Raw genomic sequence first — 21,978 nt, 5'->3', positions numbered from 1 at the left:
TTCTGAACTTTTTTCCAAGAATTTGTCCTCAAGAATCTGTACCTGGGTACCTAAGATGGCACCATAAGTGGTGACTTGTAAACTTTTCACTGTACTCCTGTGAGTATGTGACTATAGAGCTAATTCCATCCATGGACTCCATTTACACTCTTGTTGCTGTGGAAAGGCTGCCAACATCATCAAAGACACACTCCATCTGGCAGTGCTCTCCTACAACACCTTCTGTCAGGCAGAAGATAGAGGCTTGAACAGCAGATTCAAGAACAGTGTTTTCCCTGCCTTTATTAGACTGATGAATGGACTCTCTAGCTTCATATAATGTTGGTCTTGATTTGTGACCCTCCTGTAACCTGGGTGCCTCACTCTGTCTAAGCACCCTATGATCTGTATGTCTGTGCTTGCTATGATCTGTCTGTACTGTTCGCAAACAAAGTTTTTCCACTGTACTTCAGTACACATGACTACAATAAGTCAAAGGACACAGAACACAAAGAGTTCTAACTATCAGATCGTGTTTGCTGCCCAGTCACATGACAGTGATACTGGGGCAGGTGACTGAATGTTTGGTCAAAGAGAGAGGTCTGACGGAGCATCTGGGAGGAGGGGGAGTTAAAAAGGGAGTATCAAAAGCTGGGGGCCTGAGCAGCTGAAGACAGTATCACAGAAGTGTTACAGTGGAGAAGAGGCCATTTGGCCCCTCATGAATGCACCAGATCTGCAAATGAGGGTCTGTTTCTGTGCTGTATGAATCTGTTGTTCTAATGATGTGCATATATGTGTTTTTCCCATAACCCTTGTACGTTGGATGATTATTTAAATAGAATGCCTCAGTACTCGGCTGCAAATAGTGGAGCAAAGAGAACTGGGTAATGTAGGGATTTTGGATGGTTGTGGATCAAGCAGGGGTTACAGAGAGGATGAAAACTAAAATCAAGGTATTGTCAACTCAGAATAGTACCTATAGTAGAATTTAAATCCATATCCCCAACACGGAGGAGTTAATAATTTTCATTCATACTCAGGATGCTTCCTGTGAATAAAAATCACATTTGGCTGTGTACATTTTCCATTGCTTTGCAGAATTTGTCTGTCCACAGTAGCATCAATGCATTAACCAGAGAGACATCCCAGGGAAAGTGGGATACGTCAAGAGTAATTGGGGAAGGCAAGTGAGAGTTGGTCTTGAAGGATGCCCTGGAAGAGATCACAGCAGGAAGGGAAGGGCTGGGAACTTTTACTACCATGGTCAGAGTCCAAAACGCACAGTACAGGCTGCACTGTACAGCAGAGGTCCATAATAGCTTGTGTTTATATTGACCCTTTTGCAACCACAGTGCATCGCAAAGTGCCATACACGAATGAAATGTTTCTGTCAGTCTGATCACTTTGTGGGAAATACAGCAACCCCCTGTAGTCAGCAGTGAGCTAAGTGACATGATACCACCTCGGGTGTCAGTCCCAGTTTGCTCAAACAATAGAAATGACTGCAACAGGACAGTGGGGAAAAGCCCCTCCAAAGCAGTGGCCTTTTACATCCCTCCGTGTAACATTTAAAAGAAGTTTGGACAGGTGCATGAATAGGAAGGGCTTAGAGGGATATGGCCCCATTGTAGACAAATGGGACGAGAATAATATGGGGGACCATGGACGAGTTGTTATGAAGGGTCTGTTTCTGTGCTGTATGATTCTGTTGTTCTAATGATGTGCATGTATGCATAAAACAGGGCTAACCAAATTGAGGGGAGACCCCCCAGTAGAGTCGTGAGGTGGTATGCTGAGGTGGGACTGTGCCTGTATTCAAGCCTGGAAGTGGGGTTACATTTAGGGGGATAATGTTCAGAACACACCAATACTGAAGTTGCACAATTTACTCTGGGAAAGTCAATAATTGACCACCTTGAAGACTAAATGGCAAAACTGATTTTTAATGTGTATTTATTTAAAGAGGGGCACGTACAATTGCACAAATGATATCTGCCTTTAGTTCAAGAGCGCTCCGTGTGTTAGACAGACCCCATTTGCTTTTCTTGGCTGTGTGTCAGTTTCAGAGATGTGATGGTGCATAAACGCACAAACTGTCATTCTCATGATATTAAAAACTCTTCCACAAGACTGTTAAATTCCTTAGCAAACCGCAAATGCAAGTTGTGTTTGCCTTTTGCCATCAGGTGCAGTCTGTAGACCAAGAAGTAAAGAAACACAAATAAGAAATGCTGAGTGTGAAAGAAGGTCCTGTAAACTGTGGACTATAAAAGGTAATTATATAAAAGTCCCAAATTCCTTATAAATACTCCTTGTAGGTATGTCTCTAACAATGAACAATAATTGGCATAATTGCCCCATATAATCTCTCCTTTTCTCAATTACACGAGTAAAATAAATATTAACACTGTGTAAATGTATGTGACAAGTAGTGACTATATTGCACTGTTCGATAAGTAATACTCAAAATCTTATACAGCAAGTTACTATTCAATCTGCTACCACCAGCTTCTCAAGCAATGTATTCCATACCTTAGCAACTCAATGCAGAGAAAAGGTATTCTAATCTACCAATTTTCTGTTGCTAATTAACATAAATCTGCATCCACTGGTTAAGACCGCACAACCATAAGATATAGGAGCAGAATTAGGCCATTTGGCTCATCAAGTCTGTTCCACCATTCGAGCATGGCTGATACATTTCTCAACCTTATTCTCCTGCGTTTTCTGCATAACCCTTAATCCCTTTGCCAAACCAGAACCTATCTATCTCTGTCTTAAATACACTTAATGACTTGGCTTCCACAGCTTACTGTGGCAATAAGTTTCACAGATTCACCACCCTCTGGCTGAAAAAAAATGCCTCTTCATCTCAGTTCTAAAGTGTAGGCCATTCATTCGGAGGCCCAGGGTCCTAAACACTCCTATAAGTGGAAACATCTTCTCCATATCCACACTACCCCAGTCTCTCAGCATTCTGTAAGTTTCAATCAGATCCCCCTCATCCTTTTAAACTCCATTGAGTACACCCCTCAACCAAGCCCTTGTCTCCAGGATCATGCTTGTAAATTTCGTCTGGACCCCCTCAAAGGTCAACACAATCTTTCTTAGAGATGGGCCAGAAATTGCTCATAATATTCCAAATACTGTCTGACTTCAGCCTTATACAGTTTCAGCAGAACATCTCTGCTCTTGTGTTGTAGCCCTTTAGAAATGAATGCTAACATTGCATTTACCTTCCTAACTGCCAACTGAATGTGCATGTTAACTTTAAGAGAAGCCTGAAAAACTCTCTAGTCAATGGGAACGGTTTCTCTGTATTTCCGCTATCAAAACCTCGCCATGATCTTGCTCCTCATGGTAACACTGAATGCCAGAAGGGGGTGCTGTTTCAGGCCTGCTTGGGCATTTTCCACTCAATATGATACAAACTGGGAAGGACAGTCAAAACCTTTGTCTGCCTTCAAACTGTGAGACTAGCTGTCATTTTCTCCCCCGGATTACCGTCTGTAATAGAACCCATCGCATTTTCAATTCTTCTGCAAATAGAATGAGTCCCGTTCAGTTTTAATGTACCTTTGTGTGCTCTTGATACCGAATAAACAGTAATAATAACCTGTAACTTGTTCCGAATGCGAAAAGAGAATAAAGTTAAATATTTCTGAACTACATCTTATGTTTGTCTCATGCAGAGTGCAAACAGAGCAAGTTTCCTGTTACTGCACCACTCTTGCCGATTTTCTATGAAGCATTCCCACTTCCTTTTCAATCAACAGTACACCAAACATTCCCTCACCTGGAGCCTTTGATGTGCTTGTGCAGGTAGTCTGGATGAGATCGTGGCACCATTGGGTCTTTCTCTCCATGAATGATGAGTGTAGGGCATTTGATGTGTGGAATAAGATCTTTACAAATGTTGCCTACGATCGAAACACATAGGAACAAAGGGGACATTTGTCGGATGACAAGTCAGAATTTGTTAAAAAAAAAAGTACTCATGCTGTAGAGGTTCCAGTACATTCAAAATGAATCAAAATATCACATCTTTTCATATTGTTCTACATTTGCTTTGTCCTCGACAAAGCTGTAATCATAAAATCAGGGAAATACAGAGCAAGGCCACTTAGCAAATGCTGACTATGGTGAGATCCTGTTCTTCCCACATAGACCTACAAGCCTATTATGTAACTGCCCATTCATTGCTCTGGATTTCAAACAATCTCTTCCTCTACAAAAGCTGAAAATGTGACAATGGCTCATCAGGTCACTCAGGATCTGAATGAGAAAGATGTACAAGGCTGAAACTAATTCAAACAGTGATAGACCAGTTAGTGGCACATATGGAAAAGCGTGCTGCGAATTGCAAATCTTCACAGCTAGCCAGGGTAATTGGATCATTCCTATATTTGCTTCACACAATCACAGAATTATTAGAGCACAGATGAAGGCCATTCAGCCTATCGTGACTGCAGAGGGCTCTCTGAATCCATTTGCTTCACTCCCTTCCTCGTCCAGCAGGAGACATCTTAATCAGGAAAGTCATCTCTTAGAGTCATAAGTCGAGTCAGAGTGATGTACAGCATGGAAACAGACCCTTCAGTCCAACTCGTTCATGCTGACCAGATATCCTAACCTAATCTAGACCCATTTTACAGCATTTGCCCCATATCCTTCTAAACCCTTCCTATTCATATACCCAAGTCAGATGCCTTTTAAATGTTGTAATTGTACCAGCCTCCACCACTTCCTCTGGCAGTTCATTCCATACACGCACCACCCTCTGTGTTAAAAAGTTGCCCCTTCGGTCCCTTTTAAATTTTTCCCCTCTCACCCTAAACCATGGCCTCTAGTTCTGGACTCCCCCTACCCCAGGGAAAATACCCTGTCTATTTATTCTATCCATGCCCCTCATGATTTTATAAACCTCTATAAGGTCACCCGATAGCCTCCATGCTCCAGGGAAAACAGTCTCAGCCTGTTCAACCTCTCCCTATAGCTCAAACCCTCCAAGCCTGGCAACATCCTTGTAAATCGTTTCTGAACACTTTCAAGTTTCACAACATCCTTCCCATAAGAGGGAGACCAGAATTATTCCCTTCTAAACAAATTCTTCCCCAGTTCCTTGTCCTTTTACTATCCCGGTGTACATGGGGATTATTGAAAATCCCTTTACCCCAAGTTGAGTTCTTACACCTTTCTGTAACAACATCTGATCCTCTACCTCACATTTATTTTTATGGTTAATTTGCAAATTTGACAATTAAACTCACCACAGATACTTAATTATGATAATTATCCATTCATTTTAGTAACAATTATTAACGCAAGGCCGATCAATTATCCTGCCCAGAAAATGAACAATTTAAAACTGCAGACTCTCATTCCTACACGTGAAAAATTGTTCTTGGAGATTTCAAAAATCTTAAATGTCGATTTATTTTACTTTTCAAAAATCTATTTCTACTCTTGCCTGTCATTTTTCTCCCTTTCTTTCTGTATCCAACTACTTTAGCTCCAGGCAGGATAAGAAAGTGTAGGCCTCCCCAACCAGTCAACTAGAATGAGGGGTCTCTCAATCCACATTAATTTGTGCACCACTGAGGAACTGCACCTGGAGTAAAAATGTGGCCTCTGAGGGTCAATAACTACCTTTTTATCCACTCCCTGCCTTCCCCCCCACCAGAGCCCTGACTGGAATGACCCATCACTGTCCCAGCGCACATCTCCATGAGGATAGCAACCCCTACTGCTCACACATACATCCCCCCCACATGCACACACTCACACGGTCTCCCCTGCATGCACACACATAAACATTTGTGGGCTGAATTTGTACTGACAGAATTACATTTTATTTTGCTCAAAAACTGCATTAAAACTGCAGAATATAACTTTAAAAAAGTTCTGGGATTTACATATGAAGGAACCTAAACTAACATGATCATTCTGATAGATTCAAATCACACAATACCAGGTTATAGTCCAACAGATTTATTTGGAAGCATTAACTTTCGGAGCACTGCTCCTTCATCAGGTGGTTGTGGAGGATAAGATCGTAAGACACAGAATTTATAGCAAATGTTTTCAAGATGTATATCTTGAAAAAGACCTGGATTGTTTGTTAAGTCTCTCATCTTTTAGAATAACCATGTTGGTTTCAGTTCTTTTATATGTAAATCCCAGAACTTTTTAAAAATTACATTCTCAAGTGAACTTTAACAATAGGTGCCATGTTGGTCCAGATAATGCAATGAAGGTGTGAGGTGTGAGACTGTCTGCCCCAACGTTCAGACTGATTCTAATCTAAAAAAGGGATTTACAGAATCTTACATGGATTCATGCAGTTTTTGAGCAAAATAAAAATGTAATTCTGCATGTAAAATTCACCACAACTTATGTGTGAGTGTGTGTGCATGCATGTGGTTGTGTGTGTGGCAGTGGGGTATAAGTGTCTGTGAGAGACCGTGTGTGTATGTGTATGAGGGTAAGTGTAATAGGGTGAGAAGGTGTGCGTATGCGTGTGGGTGTGGGTGTAGGAGTGCATCTGCGAGCGTAGAGAGAGCTTGTGCAAGTATACAGATCTGTAGGAGTGTGTGTGTGTGTGTGTTAGTGCAGTGGGGTCACCTGTACTGTGACAGGAACCCAAGGTCCTGGCTGAAGCCATCCCCATGAGTACCAAACTTGGCACCTCCAAATCATTCTAGAAGATAGAAGACTTAAGCTAAATTTGTTTAATATGACAGTGCAATCTGTGTCTTATGATTCCGCTCCACACCCACCTGACGAAGAAGCAGCACTTTGAAAGCTAGTGCTTCCAAATAAACCTGCTGGACTATAACCTGGTGTTGTGTGATTTTTAACTTTATCAATCCCTAACGTGGCATGGATAAGTTCTGAAAGTGCCATCTTTGATAGGCCTTTGGCTCCAGGCGGGGGAGTGTCCTGCTTTTGACTCGCCATTCTGTCAGAAAGGTAGATGGGCAGCCAGCCAATCAGTTGCTTGGTAGCCAGAAGATTCCTCAGGCTCTCTTCCCTCCCAGAAACTCTCCTGCGTTCAGACTTAAATCCCTACCTTTCCCTCCACAGGCACCGCCTGGCCTGCTGAGCAGTTCCAGGGCTTTCTGCATTTATTTCAGATTTCCAGCATCTGCAGTCTCCACAACTTTTGCAATTGATATAGGAGTGTTTTCTGATCTGACAAATTCCTCATTTCCCACACTGATCTCACCGTTTGTTTCTTTCTCAATTTGAATCATGCCATCTATCCAGGCAGCCCAGGTCTTGGCAAAATACTCTGCCCCGTACATCTCCACCATGGGCTTCCTCATGTTCTCACTCCACCTCGAAACATCTCGAACAGCTAGAAACAAACAGGGCAGGTGAGAGTTAATGTGCTGACTGCAGAGGATACAACACGACCACAAAGTAACAGGGAAATCTGAGGCAATTCCCCCAGGTTCCCCGTTAGAAAATCAGAGAAATCCCCAGAGAAAGTTATAGTGGTAACAATACCACAGAATCACATGGCATAGAAAAGTCTGCATCAGCTGTCCAAGTGCACGTAGGGCCTCAGGGCCTTTCTCCTGCCTTTACCCCACACTGCTGCATATTATTAAAATGGAAACAATTATCCATTTCCCTCTTAAATGCATGAATTGAACTTACCTCCTCCACACTACCAGACCCCCACCACTGTTCGAAGAATTTGTTTTCCTCACATCACATTAAATCTTGGTGATTTTACAGGCGGGAACAGTTTCTCCCTATCTATTCTATCCAACCTGATGATTTTGAAATGTTCTATCTGATCCCATCTTAGCCATCTTCTCTCCAAGAATTTTTAAACATAACAAAGTACTTAGTGCACTAATAATGTGAGGCTGCTGGGACCCAGTGGTTGGTTAAGAGGGAAGTCCGCTGCATTCTGTAAATGAATCACGAGGGTGGAATCTGGAGGGATATTTCACCATCTGGCTCCTGCTCCAATTATCAAAAAGCTTCTGCCCTTTAATATCATTATGGCTGGAGAACGTTTCTTGGGATAACCCCCATGGAGTTTTATGGTCAAACTACTCAGAGAACAAACCTAATACCCAACATTCCCACACAATGAGGAAAAAAAGTCTTTGCAGTTACTAAGCTGAGGCATTGGTATTTTATACAAGTCTTATAACAGTGGCCTGAATACCACACATTTATGTCTAGATGTCTATGCTGGAAAAAACAGCAGGTTAGGCAGCATCTGAGGAGCAGGAAAATCAATGTTTCGGGCAAAAGCCCTTCATCAGGAGGGCTGATGAAGAGCTGCCTGACCTGCTGTGCTTTTCCACTCTAATCTAGACGCTGATCTCCAGCATCTGCAGTCCTCACTTTTGCCTACTGCACATTTATGACTGAGGGCTAAGTGTAACTTTATGATGAAAAGCAATGCAATGGTACATACTCAACATTTATAAATTTATCTGGCTTCATACTGGACAGCCGTGAAAGTTTGGGGAACAGAGTGAGTGGTTAGGGAAAGCAAGACTTGGATTTTATCCCTTAGTCCACCCAGTTCCTGGTCTCAGCTGCATTGAGAACATGCTTAACAAAAAGGAAAAAGGTCAAGCACATCAGATCAGCTGAGGTTCAGTGGACAGCAGTCTCACCTCTGAGTCCCAATTCTCACTTCAGGGCTCGAACACAAAATAAATCCAGGCTGACACTCCAGTATAGCACGGAGGGAGAGCTGCACTCATTGAAGACCCCTACTTTAGATGAGATGTTAAACCAAGGCCTGGTCTGTCCCCTTCACTTGGATGTTGCAAACTGCCCATGAGTGCTACCGACCTGCTCAGTATTTCTTGCAACTTTTAGTTTTTGTTTCAGTTTTCCAGAACCCACACCAGTTTGCTGTTGCACTTACCGTTGTAAAGTTTTATGTCTTCTTGAGTTAAAGAAGCATTTGCACCCCATACGACCAATTTGTGAACGAGGCCTGGATATTTTGAGGCAGCAATTAGAGCGGTTATTCCACCATCGCTCCAACCCAGGAGGGAAAAGTTCTTGAAGTGCAGTGCCTGGAAGAATGACCTGATTTATGATACAGTCTTTATGGTACAGAATGAAGCCAGTCAGCCTGTTGAGCATCACTGGATCTCTGTACTGCAATCCAGTCAGTCTCCTCCCCTTGCTCTCTACTCCAGGCCTGGGTAGGTATATTTCCGTGAGTGCCCCTTCAATTTCCTTTTGAAATCATTGATTGTCTCCAATTTGACTTTTAGACTGTTTTATCCGATGCAGGAGACTTACATTATCTCTTGCAACATGAAAAACTGGGTGTTGATATTGAAGAATCCAACAGACGTCTATTGCAACTGACTATTATATGCAAACATTACATTCACAGGCACATCAGTGTCTGGGCTAATAACAAGTTAATGGGATACATCAGAGAAGCATGCTTACAGTTGCATTCAAGTGATTAGAGTTCAGACAGAGTACGGGATGTGGATATCCCAAACAGGAATACCGTGCTTGAGAAATCTACTGGAATGTTTTGAGGATGTAATTAGTAGAGTTGATAAGGGGGAGCCTGGACTTTCACATGGCTTTCGACAAGGACCCACATAAGAGATTAACATGTAACATTAAACCACATGGGATTTGGGGTAGTGTACTGACATGGATAAAGAACTGCTTGGCAGGCAGGAAACAAAGTTTAGGAATAAAGGAGTGCTTTTCAGAGTAGCAGACATTAATGGGATACTGCAGGGATTATCGCTTGGACCTCAACTATTCACAATATAGATTAGTGATTTAGATTAGGGAACTTTGTGGGCGGCAAGATGGTTCAGTGGTTAGCACTGCTGCCTCACAATGGCAGGGACCCGGGTTCTATTCCTGCCTTGGACAGACTATCTGTATGGAGTTTGCACATTCTCCCCATGTCTGCATGGGTTTCCTCTGGGTGCTCCAGTTTCCTCCCACAGTCCAAAGATGTGCAGGTCAGGTGAATTGGCCATACTAAATTGCCCATAGTGTTAGGTGCATTAGTCAGAGGGGAAATGGGTCTGGATGGGTTACTCTTTGGAGGGTCAGTGTGGACAGTATGGGCCAAATGGCCTATTTCCACACTGTAGAGAATCTAATCTAAATATAACATTTCCAAGTTTGCAGATGACCCAAAGCTGGGCGGGAGGGTGATCTCCAAGTATCTTCCAGAGATGCTTCATTGTGATTTGGACAAGTTGAGTGAGTGATCAGATGAAATGTAATGCAGATAAATGTGAGGTCATCCACTCTGCTAGCAAAATCAGGAAGGCAGATTATTCTCTGAATGGAAATAGATTGGACAATGAGACTTGGGCATCCTGACACCCGTCACTGAGAGTGAGCAGGGTGCGTAGGTACAGAAGAGGGACTCTTCCACAAATCCTACACAGAGGCAGACATGGTGCAGGCCCATGCAGGTACCATGCCCATGGTTTGCAGTAAGCATGCAGGTGATGAAAAAGGCAAATGGCCTTCATAGTGAGAGGATTCAAGTAGAGGTTCAAAATGGATGTCTTGCTGCAATTATACAGACCTGGAGTACTGTGAGCAGCTTTGGTCTCCTTATCTGAGGAAGAATGTTCTGGCTATGGAGGGAGTGCAACAAAGGTTTTCAAGACTGATTCCAGGGATGGCAGGACTGACGTATGAAGAGAGACTGGATCGCTTAGGATTATATTCACTGGAGGTTAGAAGAATCGTCTCATAGGAACCTACAAAGTTCTAACAGGTCTAGATAGGGTAAACACAGGAAGGCACTCCTAATGACTGGGGATTCCAGAACCAAGGGGCCACAGTCTAATGATGTGGGTTCGATTATTTCTACCTGCTAAAGCTTTTCCATGCCCCTTTCTAATTCTCCTAAATCCATTCTTCAGTTCCTTCCTGGCTACCTTGTAACCCTCTGGAGTCCTGTCTGATCCTTGCCTCCTCTACCTTAAGTAAGCTTTCTTGTTCCTCTTGACTAGATGTTCTACATCCCTTATCACTGAAGGTTCTTTCACCCAACTATCCCTTCCTCGCCTCAGTGGAACAAACCTGTCCAGCACTATCAGCAAGTGCTTCCTTAACAACCTCCACATTTCTGTTGTGCATTTCCCTGAGAACATCTGTCGCCAATTTAGGTGCCCCAGTTCCTGCTTAATAGCATTGTAATTCCCCCTTACCCAATTAAATATTTTTCCATACCGGCAGCTCCTATCCTTCTCCATGAGTATAGTAAAGGCCATGGAATTGTAATCACTATCCCCGAAATGCTCTCCAACTGAGAGATCTGACACCTGGCATGGTTCGTTGCCAAGCACCAAATCCAATATGGCCTCTCCTCTAGTCGGCCTACCTACATATTGGATCAGGAACTCTTCCTGAACACGCCTGACAAAAACTGCTCCATTGAAACTATTTGAACTAAGTAGATTCCAATCAATATTAGGGAAGTTAAAGTCACCCATGACAACAACTTTGTTACTTCTGCACCTTTCCCCAGTCTGCCTCCCAATCTGCTCCTCCATGTCTCTGTTGCTACTGGGGGGTCTGCAGAAAACTCCCAATAAAGTGACTGCTCCTTTCCTATTTCTGACTTCCACCCATGCTATGTCGACAAACCCTTTTTGATGATCTCCCTTTCTGCAGGTGTGCTAATATCCCTGATTAGCAATGCCACTCCTGCACCTCTTTTACCTTCGCCGCCCCCACACCCCTCCCCTTCCCCCCACAATCCTTTTGAAGCATCTAAACTCTGGAACATCCAACAACCATTCCTGCCCCTGTGATATCCAAGTCTCCGTAATGGCCACAACATCATAGTTCCAATTACTGATCCATGCTTTGAGTTTGTCACCCCTATTCCTGATACTTCTTGCATTAAAATAGACACACTTCAACCCATCACACTTATTGCAACTTTGCTCTATCAAGTGCCTATCCCTCCTCACAGACTCTCCGCACACTGTATTTGCTTGTTCACCATCTGCCCCATCATCTGATCCATAGCTCAGGTTTCCACCCCCTTACCAATCTAGTTTAAACTCTCCCGAAGAGCTCGAGCAAACCTCCCGCCCAGGTGCAACCTGACCTCCTTGTACAGGTCCCACCTTCCCCAGAATGTATCTCAATGGTCCACACATCTGAATCCATCCCTCCTACACCAGCCCTGAAGCCAGGTGTTCATCTGCACTCGCTCTCTATTCCTAGCCTCACTACCACTTGGCACTCACAGTAATCCTGAGATTACCACTCTGCTCGTCCTGCTTTCCAGTTTCCAACCTAACTCCCTAAATTCTCTTTTCAAGTCCTTCTCCCTTTCCCTACCGGTGTGTACCACGCTGCTCTCCCTCCCCCTTGAGAATCCTGTAGACTCGATCCGAGACATCCCTGACTCTGGCACCTGGGAGGCAACACACCATCAGACTCACTGTCTGCCCATATCCTGTCGTAAGTCGAAAGACTTTGTTGCTAAGAATACAAAACCCTTCTAATACATTCTTGAAATGAACCTCAATTTTATAATTTGGAGATGCTGGTGTTGGACTGGGTGTACAATGTTAAAAAATCACATAACACCTGCTAGCGTTTCCCAACAAACCCGTTGGACCATAACCTGATGTTGTGTGATTTTTAACTCAACTTTATAAGCAATTATTTTTCATATCTGTTTTTTTCTGATTTATCTTACTTGTTATTTTAATTTTATGTTGACTCTTTAGATTGAACATGGCTGAGTAGACACAAGGCAAAAGCTGTGGAGAAAGCTGTTTGGTCTCACTTCACGAACGTTAACAGGGTTACTGATTCCACCGAAAATTCAAAGCTAGCTCTTTTCAGGCGAGGCTAACTATGTGGTCGCAGAAACTGCAGCAATGGAAGTTTTGGGATATATTTTCTCCGTGCTCACCTGCATTAAATCCACAGCATCCCTTGCATCCGTGTGAAAAAAATCCAAAGGGAACTCTCGTTGTGGAGGGATGGAGCGTCCGTAGCCCCGCGGGTCCCAGGCAACAACTGTGAAACGTTCCTTGTTCAGAGACTCAAGCTGAGGCCCGAAGTCAGTCTGACTGCTTCCTGTGAGAGAGAGAGAGAGAGAGAGAGAGGGAGAGAATGGGTTGGACCGAAGGGTCTGTTTCCATTCTGTACATCTCTATGACTCTATAAGTCTGCCCGTTCCTTACTAATTCCACGGAGAGTGGGTGGGTTTTTTTCGACGGATGTTTGGGAGATGGAAACCTAGTCAGAAAACAACAAGTGCTGGAGATCGCAGTGGATCAGGCAGCATCCATGGGGAGAGCACAAGAGTCATCCAGACTCGAAACATTAGCTCACTCTCTCTCCATGGATGCTGCCTGACCCGCTGGGATCACCAGCATTTATTGTTTTCAGATTTCAGCATCTGCAGTAATTTGCTCCGATGTTGTGGAAACCTAGTCTGCTGTCCAGCCAGCAGCCAGTAGGTACCCCGTTGTACAAACATTGACACTAAGTATGTAAGGAAGGAGGCTATTCTGCCTATTGCACTTGTACTAGCTCTTTGACAGAGCTATCAAATCATACAAACAGGGCTGGAGTAGGCCATTCAGCCCCATAAGGCCATGGCACCATTCAGCCAGATGAAGGCTGATCTGATTATAGTTTCCAATCCACATTTCCACCTACCTCTTGATAATCTTTCACCCCCCTGCTTGACAAAAATCTATTTATCTTTGCCTTAAACACATCCAAGACTGCCAGTGGATGTGGTTGAGGCTGGTACGTTAACAACATTTAAAAGGCATTTGGACAAATACGGAGATAGGAAGGGTTCAGAAGGATATGGGCTGAGTGCAGGGAATGGGTTGAGTGTGGACAGACGTTTTGGTCGGCATGGGCCTGTCTCCATGCTGGAGGTCTCTATGACTCTGCCTCCATCACCTACCTCTTCAGGAACAGGATTCCAAAGACGCATGACCCTAAAAGAAAACATTTTGCCTCCTCGCTCTTTTTAAATAGGTGACCCCCCCCCCCCCCCCCCCCCATCCAAGTTCTAAATTCTCCCATAAAGCAGACAACTTCTTAACATCTAGTCTGTCAGGATCTTGCATATTTCAAACAAGTCACCTCTTCCTCTTCTAAGCTCCAGCTAATCCAAGCCTGAATTGCCCAACCTTTTCTCATAGGACAATATGTCCACTCCAGGTATTAGTCTGGTAAACATTCCCTGAGCTGCTTTCAACACATTTACTTTGTTCCTCAAATAATCTGGAACTGAGCACTGTTTTTTTTTAGATTACATTACAGTGTGGAAACAGGCCCTTCAGCCCAACAAGTCCACACCGACCCGCCGAAGCGAAACCCACCCATACCCCTACATTTACCCGTTACCTAACACTACGGGCAATTTAGACATTTCTCCAGAGACCCGGGTTCAATTCCCGACTCAGGTGACTGAGTCGGGAATTGAACCCGGGTCTCTGGAGAAATGTCTAAATTGCCCGTAGTGTTAGGTAACGGGTAAATGTAGGGGTATGGGTGGGTTTCGCTTCGGCGGGTCGGTGTGGACTTGTTGAGCTGAAGGGCCTGTTCTCCAGAAGTGTCTCACCAGTGCCCTTTACAACGGAAGCACCACTTCCCTACTTCTGTATTCAATTCCCCTCATGATAAATTCTAATTTCTATTGGCTTTCCCAAGTCTACACAGCACCCCCTCTTTCACTGCAGCCTTGCTGCTTATTATCCAACTCTCTTTTGAATATTTCCATTGAATCTGCTTCTACCTTCTCTCAGGCAAGGCCTTCCTGATCACATCAGTCCCCAGGGTAAAAACAAATATTTTCTCGGATCACCTCTGTCTTCTTTACCCAATCCCTTTAAATCTGCGTCCCTCCCTTATCTACCCTTCTACTGCTGGAAACAGTATATTTTTCTAATTTACTCTACCAAAAGCCATCAAGATTTTGAATGCTTCTGTTAAACCTCCTCCTAATCTTCTCTGCTTTAAAACGAACAAACCCAGTTTCTCCAGGCTTTCCACCAAACTAAAGCCCTTATCCCTTGCACCATTCTCATAAACATCTCACTATCGTCTCCAAGCCCTTCACAGCCTTCTTAAAGTGTACTGCCAGAAAGGAACACCATCTTCCAGGTGAGGTCAAAACACCGTCTTATCTTCCTTCATAAAACTGAAAGAACTGTGGATGCTAGAAATCAGAAGCAAAAACAGAAATTGCTGGAAAAGCTCGGCAGGTCTGGCAAGCATCTGTGGAGAGAAAGCAGAGATAACATTTCAAGTCCAGTGACCCTTCCTCAGAACTTCAGTAAACTTAATGAAACGTTAACTCTGATTTCTCTCCACAGATGCTGCCAGACCTGCTGAGCTTTTCCAGTCCCAACTTCTGTACTCAACACACTGACCAATAAAGGCAAGCATAACAAATGCCTTCATGAAAGGGCTAATATATCAGCTAGGCCCCGTGTTTACTGACATCAATACACATTACACACATATAACTAACTACATTGACTCAATTACACGCAGAGAGTGACCACCAAGTTGGTATCTTTCTGGAATGTCACAATGCTGTGATGTCATGTAACTGCCTTAGAGGGATATGCCTGTGTGATCTGGAATCTGTGTCATAACACAACAGACAGCCAACTCTTAACTGAAAAGTTAAAATGCAAAGTTGAGTTATTAATAGGCGCTCTGAATTTCTGAAAACTCCAAACCATAACCCATTCTAACAAGTACTAAAATTGCAAACATTATTCTAAAATAAGACACATATTAATAATGCTACATAAATGCAAGTGAATGTTGTTGTTGAAGCATCATTATAGATTTTCTAATAGTGTGCCATAAGTAGAAGAATCATTAGATTTGAAATGGCTTCAACTAACCTGACCGATTTAAGCATAACGTCTATTAAATTTTAATCCTGCATTGTGTAAAATCAAATCAATAGGTGATCACTATGTAAACGTACCCAGTGCTCCAGGGAGCAGCAGGAGAGCATGATTCCCCTTCCCTGTTTGTTGATAGTGGAGGTGGACCCCATTAATTTCCTTCTTTGCAGAGATGATTGTGCTGGAATAAAAATAAATTTAAAATCAGTATGTTCCATTTTGCACATATATAGAAACAACTCATGCATTTTTAAAAATTCATTCATGGGTCTCCTCTGAACTGACTCCAATGCAACTACATCCCTGTTCAAGTAAGAGAATCAAAAGTGTTCATAATACTCCAGGTGTGGTCTCACTAACGCCTTTTAGAGTTGCAAAACTTCCCTGGTCTTGGTCAGGAGTAAATATCGGATAATAGAGTAGGGGAATGGATTTAGTGGGTTACTCTTCGGAGTGTCGGTGTGGACTTGTTGGGCCAAGGGCCTGTTTCCATACTGTAGGGATTCTAAAGAAAAAGGAAATTAAACAATTCTCAATGGACAGGTTGAGTTGTAAAAGGCCAGGAGGAATACAGAAGGAGGCTGAGTGTTGGAGGTGGGGTCTGTGGGACAGGGAGAGGAGTCTTGTCCAAAGAAATGGGCACAGAAGTGAAGGTAATGGAAGAAGAGCTGCACCATAAATTCATTGAGGTGAGGTTGCAAAGGGATCAAACTAAGACCTTTGTGGAGTACAGAGCATTTAGCATCACAGTGGAAGGTGAGATGGGATAGCAAATACCCGTGAAGAGGTGGGATTGTGAGAAGGCACAGTGACAGAGGGAAGGTGAGGGGAGGAAGTTTCCAGAGGGCCTTGGGTATCTCTGAGTTGTTGCTACTTGCAGTCCTTAGTGCATGAAAGGGAGAGAAAAAGTTTCTTGTTAGAATGTCGAATGAGCTGGAGGATGAAGCAGAACTGGGGGGCTGGCCAATTCTGAGCCTGTGTGAAATGCTGCTGATGGAGAGAGAGGTTGAGCGAGTGCATACAAGAACATAAGAACCAGGAGCAGGAGTAGGCCATCTGGCCCTTCAAACCTGCTCCACCTCTCAATAAGATCATGGCTGCTCTTTTCGTGGCTTCAGCTCCACTCTCTCTCTCCCACCCTCTCACCATCACCCGTAATTGCTTTACTGTTCAAAATATTATTGATCTTAGCTTTAAAATTCAATGAGGAAACTGCAACTACTTCTCTGGGCAGGGAATTCCACGAATTAACAACCCTCTGGGTGAATAAGTTCCTTCTTAATTCAGCCCTAAATCTGTTCCACCCAATTTTGAGGCTATGCCCTTGTGTCCTAGTGTCCTACCAGTGGAAACATCCTCTCTACTTCTATTCTATCTATTCCCTTCATAATTTTATATATTTCTATAAGATCACCCCTCATTCTTGTAAATTCTAATGAATATAATCCCAGTCTATTCAGTCTTTCCTCATAATCCAAACCCTCAACTCCAGAATCAACCTAGTGAACCTCCTCTGCACACCCTCTAGTGCCAGTACATCCTTTCTCAAGTAAAGAGACCAAAACTGACCACAGTATTCCAGGTATGGCCTCACCAGCACCTTGTATAGCTGCATCATAATATCTCTGCTTTTAAACTCAATCCCTTTAGCAATGAAAGACAATTTTCCACTTGCCTTCTTAAGTACCTGTTGCACCTGCAGACCAACTTTCTGTGATTCATGCACAAGGGCACCCAGGTCCCTCTGCACAGCAGCATGCTGCAACTTTGTACCATTCAAGTAACAGCCCTTTTTACTGTTACTCCTACCAAAATGATGGCACCGAGTGTGGATCCCAGGATGTGGTGAGAACAGCTGTCGGAGGAACGTTGTACATCACGGAGCTACCTGTGACCCTGGGCGGATTCAAAACTCAAAGGACAAAACTCTCAGCTGGAATGTATGTGGAATGAGTCTGAGCCAGAGGCAGTCACTGAGGAATGGAATGGACCCGAAAAGTGAACCCTGCTTTCTCTCTCCACAGATGCCGCCAGACCTGCTGAGTTTCTCCAACAATTTCTGTTTTTGTTTCAGATTTCCAGTGTCGACAGTTCTTTGTTTTACTTGAAGGAGTCTTGTGGGCTGCAGCGTCATGGAAATAGGGTTAAGGAAGTGGGGGCTCCTCACCACCAGGAGGTGAGTTCGGAGGGGAACTGAGGGGGATTTAGGAAGAAACAAGGGTGGGGGAGTGGTGAGCAATCTTGAATGGAAAAGATGAATCTAGCATGTTCTTTTTGTCTGCCAATTTTCCTTCTCCAAAACTAAGATGTTGGTATTGTACTGTGTTGGCTTAGGAAGATGAGCAACTAATCACAACATAAGGAGGAGAGACTGGACAGGTTAGGAGGCAGTTAGAAACGTACCAATGATCCGAGAAGCATGAGCCGGGGCTCCAGAATGTCACATCAATTCAGATTACTCACTTCCTGTAAATTAGTGACTCTGCTAATTGTCATTACACCATTTACTAAATGGTGACTCATTGTGAGCATCCCTGTAAGATAGCTGCTGGGTTCAATAGAAAATTCCAGTTTCAGTTGATTCACACATCAAAACACTCAAATCACCTTTAACCCCAAGAAATGTTGAAGACTATTTCTGGCAAACACGCACATAATCTCTAACTTCATTTCTCTTGTTGTTTTAATATGTAAAGTCACCAATAGTCCCAGAGGACCATTGAACTGCTCTCTCATTAGACAGTAGAGCAGGAAGCTGGAAGAACACAGCCAGCCCGGCAGCATCAGGAGGTGGAGAAGTCAATGTTTCGGGTGTAATCCTTCTTAGTTCTGAAGAAGGATTACATCCAAATCATTGAATTTTCTACCTCCTGATAGAACATAGAACATAGAAGAATACAGCGCAGTACAGGCCCTTTGGCCCTCGATGTTGCGCCGATCCAAGCCCACCTAACCTATACTAACCCACTATCCTCCATATGCCTATCCAATGCCCGCTTAAATGCCCATAAAGAGGGAGAGTCCACCACTGCTACTGGCAGGGCATTCCATGAACTTACGACTCGCTGACTGAAGAACCTACCCCTAACTTCAGTCCAATATCTACCCCCCTTAATTTAAAGCTATGCCCCCTTGTAATACCCGACTCCATACGCGGGAAAAGGTTCACACTGTCAACCCTATCTAACCCCCTAATCATCTTGTACACCTCAATCAAGTCACCCCTAAAACTTCTTTTCTCTAATGAAAACAGCCCCAAGTGTCTCAGTCTTTCCTCATACGATCTTCCTTCCACACCAGGCAACATTCTGGTAAACCTCCTCTGCACCCGTTCCAGTGCCTCCACATCCTTCCTATAGTATGGCAACCAAAACTGCACACAATATTCCAGATGCGGCCGCACCAGAGTCTTATACAACTGCATCATGACCTCAGGACTCCGGAACTCAATTCCTCTAACAATAAAAGCCAGTACGCCATATGCCTTCCTCACCGCACTATTTACCTGGGTGGCAACTTTCAGAGATCTGTGTACATGGACACCAAGATCCCTCTGCTCATCCACACTACCAAGTATCCGACCATTAGCCCAGTACCCCATCTATTAGCCCAGTACCCTGTCTTTTTCCATCCAGCCAATTCCTAATCCAAACCTCCAACTCACCCTCTATGCCATATCTCCGTATTTTCTGCAGTAGCCTACCATGGGGAACCTTATCAAACGCCTTACTAAAATCCATATATCCCACATCTACCGCTTTCCCCTCATCAACCTCCTTCGTCACCTTTTCAAAGAATTCAATAAGGTTTGTGAGGCACGACTTGCCCTTCACAAAACCATGCTGACTATCCTTGATCACATTATTCTTATGCAGATGTGCATAAATCCTATCCCTTATAATTCTCTCTAAGACTTTGCCCACAACAGAAGTGAGACTCACCGGCCTATAGTTACTAGGGTTATCCCTACTCCCCTTTTTGAACAAGGGAACCACATTTGCTATCCTCCAGTCTTCTGGGCCTACTCCTGTAGACAAAGAGGACATAAAAATCAAGGCCAATGGCTCTGCAATCTCCTCCCTTGCTTCCCAGAGAATCCTAGGATAAATGCCATCAGGCCCAGGGGACTTATCTATTTTCACCTTTTCCAGGATTTCCAACACCTCTTCTCTACATACCTCAAAGCCATCCATTCTACTTATTTGTGACTCAGTATTCACATCGACGACAATGCCCTGTTCCTGAGTAAATACTGAAGAAAAGTATTCATTCAGTGTCTCCCCAATCTCTTCCGCCTCCACACGCATACTGCCTGGCTTTCTGTGTTCTTCCAGCCTCCTGCTTGGTTGCCTTGAATTCCAGCATCTGCAGGGTTTTTTTTTGTTTCTCGTTAGACAGAGACAACTGGTGGTGGTTTAACCTGAGGGTGACCCTGCCTCCAGTGAGGGGTGCTGTTGAGAAGGTGGGACCTTCCCGGTAACCTCAGGGGGTGAGGAAATTGAACTCCCACTCCTCACTTATCACTCCTGTATATACAGATACACACACTTCCCACATATCATCTCTCTCTAGACATCCTCCTCATTCATCATCCATATACTCTCCTCACTTATGTATGTGCATATATCTCTCACACGTTTTTCCCTTTATACGTGCTCCTCACTTATCATCCGTTTATGTGCACCAGTATAACAGGTTCATTCACTTCCCGTCAGCTCCTCATCTTCATCCCCGAGGAATCTGCACTTCTAACATTCCTGACTTCTTGTGAATCCCAGATATGAATCTCTCCCACCATTGGTGTCTGTGCTTACAAATTCCCCCCTCCCTCCACAAATCTCCTCCAGCACCACTCCACCTCAGGTCAAACTTCGATTTTTGGTTCCCGCTGACCTGAGTTTGTTTCGCGAGGCTGCGCTCTGTGTTGCAATTGCTCTTGGGCGGCGCTTTTCGAGGTGCCACACAAATAAAGGCAGTTGTTGTTGCAATGGGCTCTCTTTCCGGCATCAAGCAACCTGCCTTTCTGAAAGAAACTATCCCCAACCCCAAGGGCTGGCGCTGCATATTGCTGGGCAGCTTCGAACTTATTCACCGTTAAAGCATTTATCTGATCTGGCAGAAATTCAGCCACTGATTCACTTCCCGGTCACGGATAACTCTGCAGGCACTGCACTTTGGGAAAGTCAGGCAAGATTGATCATAATGCTATCGATCGATGTGCTATGTTAAATTGAAAGAGCAATGAATGGTCTTTTAAGGTAAAAACAATGACTGCAGATGCTGCCTGAACTGCTGTGCTCTTCCAGCATCACTAATCCAGAAAATGGTCTTTTAAGGTTAACACACACACACAGGGGGCTTCTGCAGGACGTGGTCAGCTCATACTGCGAAGGCAGAAACAAGCCACTAAGCGTTAGATTAACCAATACAGCCCCCCCCCAAGTATTAAGTGTAGCTCGAGAAAGCTGGGCTGGGGCTGACTCGGGGAGCGAAATGACTCAGTTCCCGAAACTGCAGAAATGGTCGCTTTGATGTTTACCTGCACATGGGGGAACCCCAGCCTTTGCAGAGTGTGGCTGGGATCAGCACTTTGTACAAAGGTCGGCGACCTAACTGCAGCATGTTCCACAAGCACAGCCCCACCTCCCAGGGTTTCTGGTTAAAATCTGGCCGGAAATTACAGCGACAGCCTGTGGAGAACAAGTTACAGACGAGAAGGCGCTTTAATAGAGAATTGAATCCTTTCAGAACAGATGATATAAAACAGAGGATGCTGACGATCTGTAACAAAAGCAGACATTGTTGGAGAAACCCAGAAATCAAAATTAATGTGTCAGGTCCAGAAAGAGGAACACTGGATTCTAAACTTCCCCAATCCGCTGAGTTTTGTTTTCCAGCAGTTTCTGCCATTGTATCTGACTTCCAGAATCTACGAAATCATGAGGGGCAAGGAGAGGGTTAATAGACAAGGTATTTTCCCTGGGGTGGGGGAGTCCAGAACTAGAGGGCATAGGTTTAGGGTGAGAGGGGAAAGATATAAAAGGGACCTAAGGGGCAATGTTTTCATGCAGAGGGTGGTGCGTGTGTGGAA

At 44.0% G+C, this 21,978-nt stretch overlaps 1 protein-coding gene across 1 annotated transcript; it reads right to left on the bottom strand.

Moving 5' to 3' along the window:
• Positions 1 to 1,909: 1,909 nt before the first annotated feature.
• Positions 1,910 to 21,556, bottom strand: bphl (biphenyl hydrolase like). Its single transcript, XM_043719469.1, has 7 exons — positions 21,427 to 21,556; positions 15,968 to 16,068; positions 12,908 to 13,074; positions 8,888 to 9,041; positions 7,211 to 7,342; positions 3,779 to 3,902; positions 1,910 to 2,175 (listed from the first exon to the last, which is right to left on the bottom strand). Exons 1-7 carry the CDS (start codon positions 21,507 to 21,509, stop codon positions 2,085 to 2,087), a joined length of 852 nt encoding a protein of 283 aa, XP_043575404.1. The 5' UTR covers positions 21,510 to 21,556; the 3' UTR covers positions 1,910 to 2,084.
• Positions 21,557 to 21,978: the final 422 nt, after the last annotated feature.

Source organism: Chiloscyllium plagiosum, chromosome 29, assembly GCF_004010195.1.
Source record: "Chiloscyllium plagiosum isolate BGI_BamShark_2017 chromosome 29, ASM401019v2, whole genome shotgun sequence".
NCBI lineage: Eukaryota > Metazoa > Chordata > Chondrichthyes > Orectolobiformes > Hemiscylliidae > Chiloscyllium > Chiloscyllium plagiosum.
Note: the sequence above shows the minus strand (reverse complement) of the source record. Positions and strands in the feature narration are given on the sequence as shown.

Bases quoted from the DNA above. Each gene is read 5' to 3' on its own strand.
- bphl (XM_043719469.1), bottom strand. From the start codon at position 21,509: ATGCTGCAGTTAGGTCGCCGACCTTTGTACAAAGTGCTGATCCCAGCC. The intron at 7,343-8,887 runs GTAAGTGCAACA...GTTTGTTTCTAG, and splicing joins AGACATAAAACTTTACAACG to CTGTTCGAGATGTTTCGAGG. The intron at 2,176-3,778 runs GTGAGGGAATGT...CTTGGTCTACAG, and splicing joins AAGCACATCAAAGGCTCCAG to ACTGCACCTGATGGCAAAAG.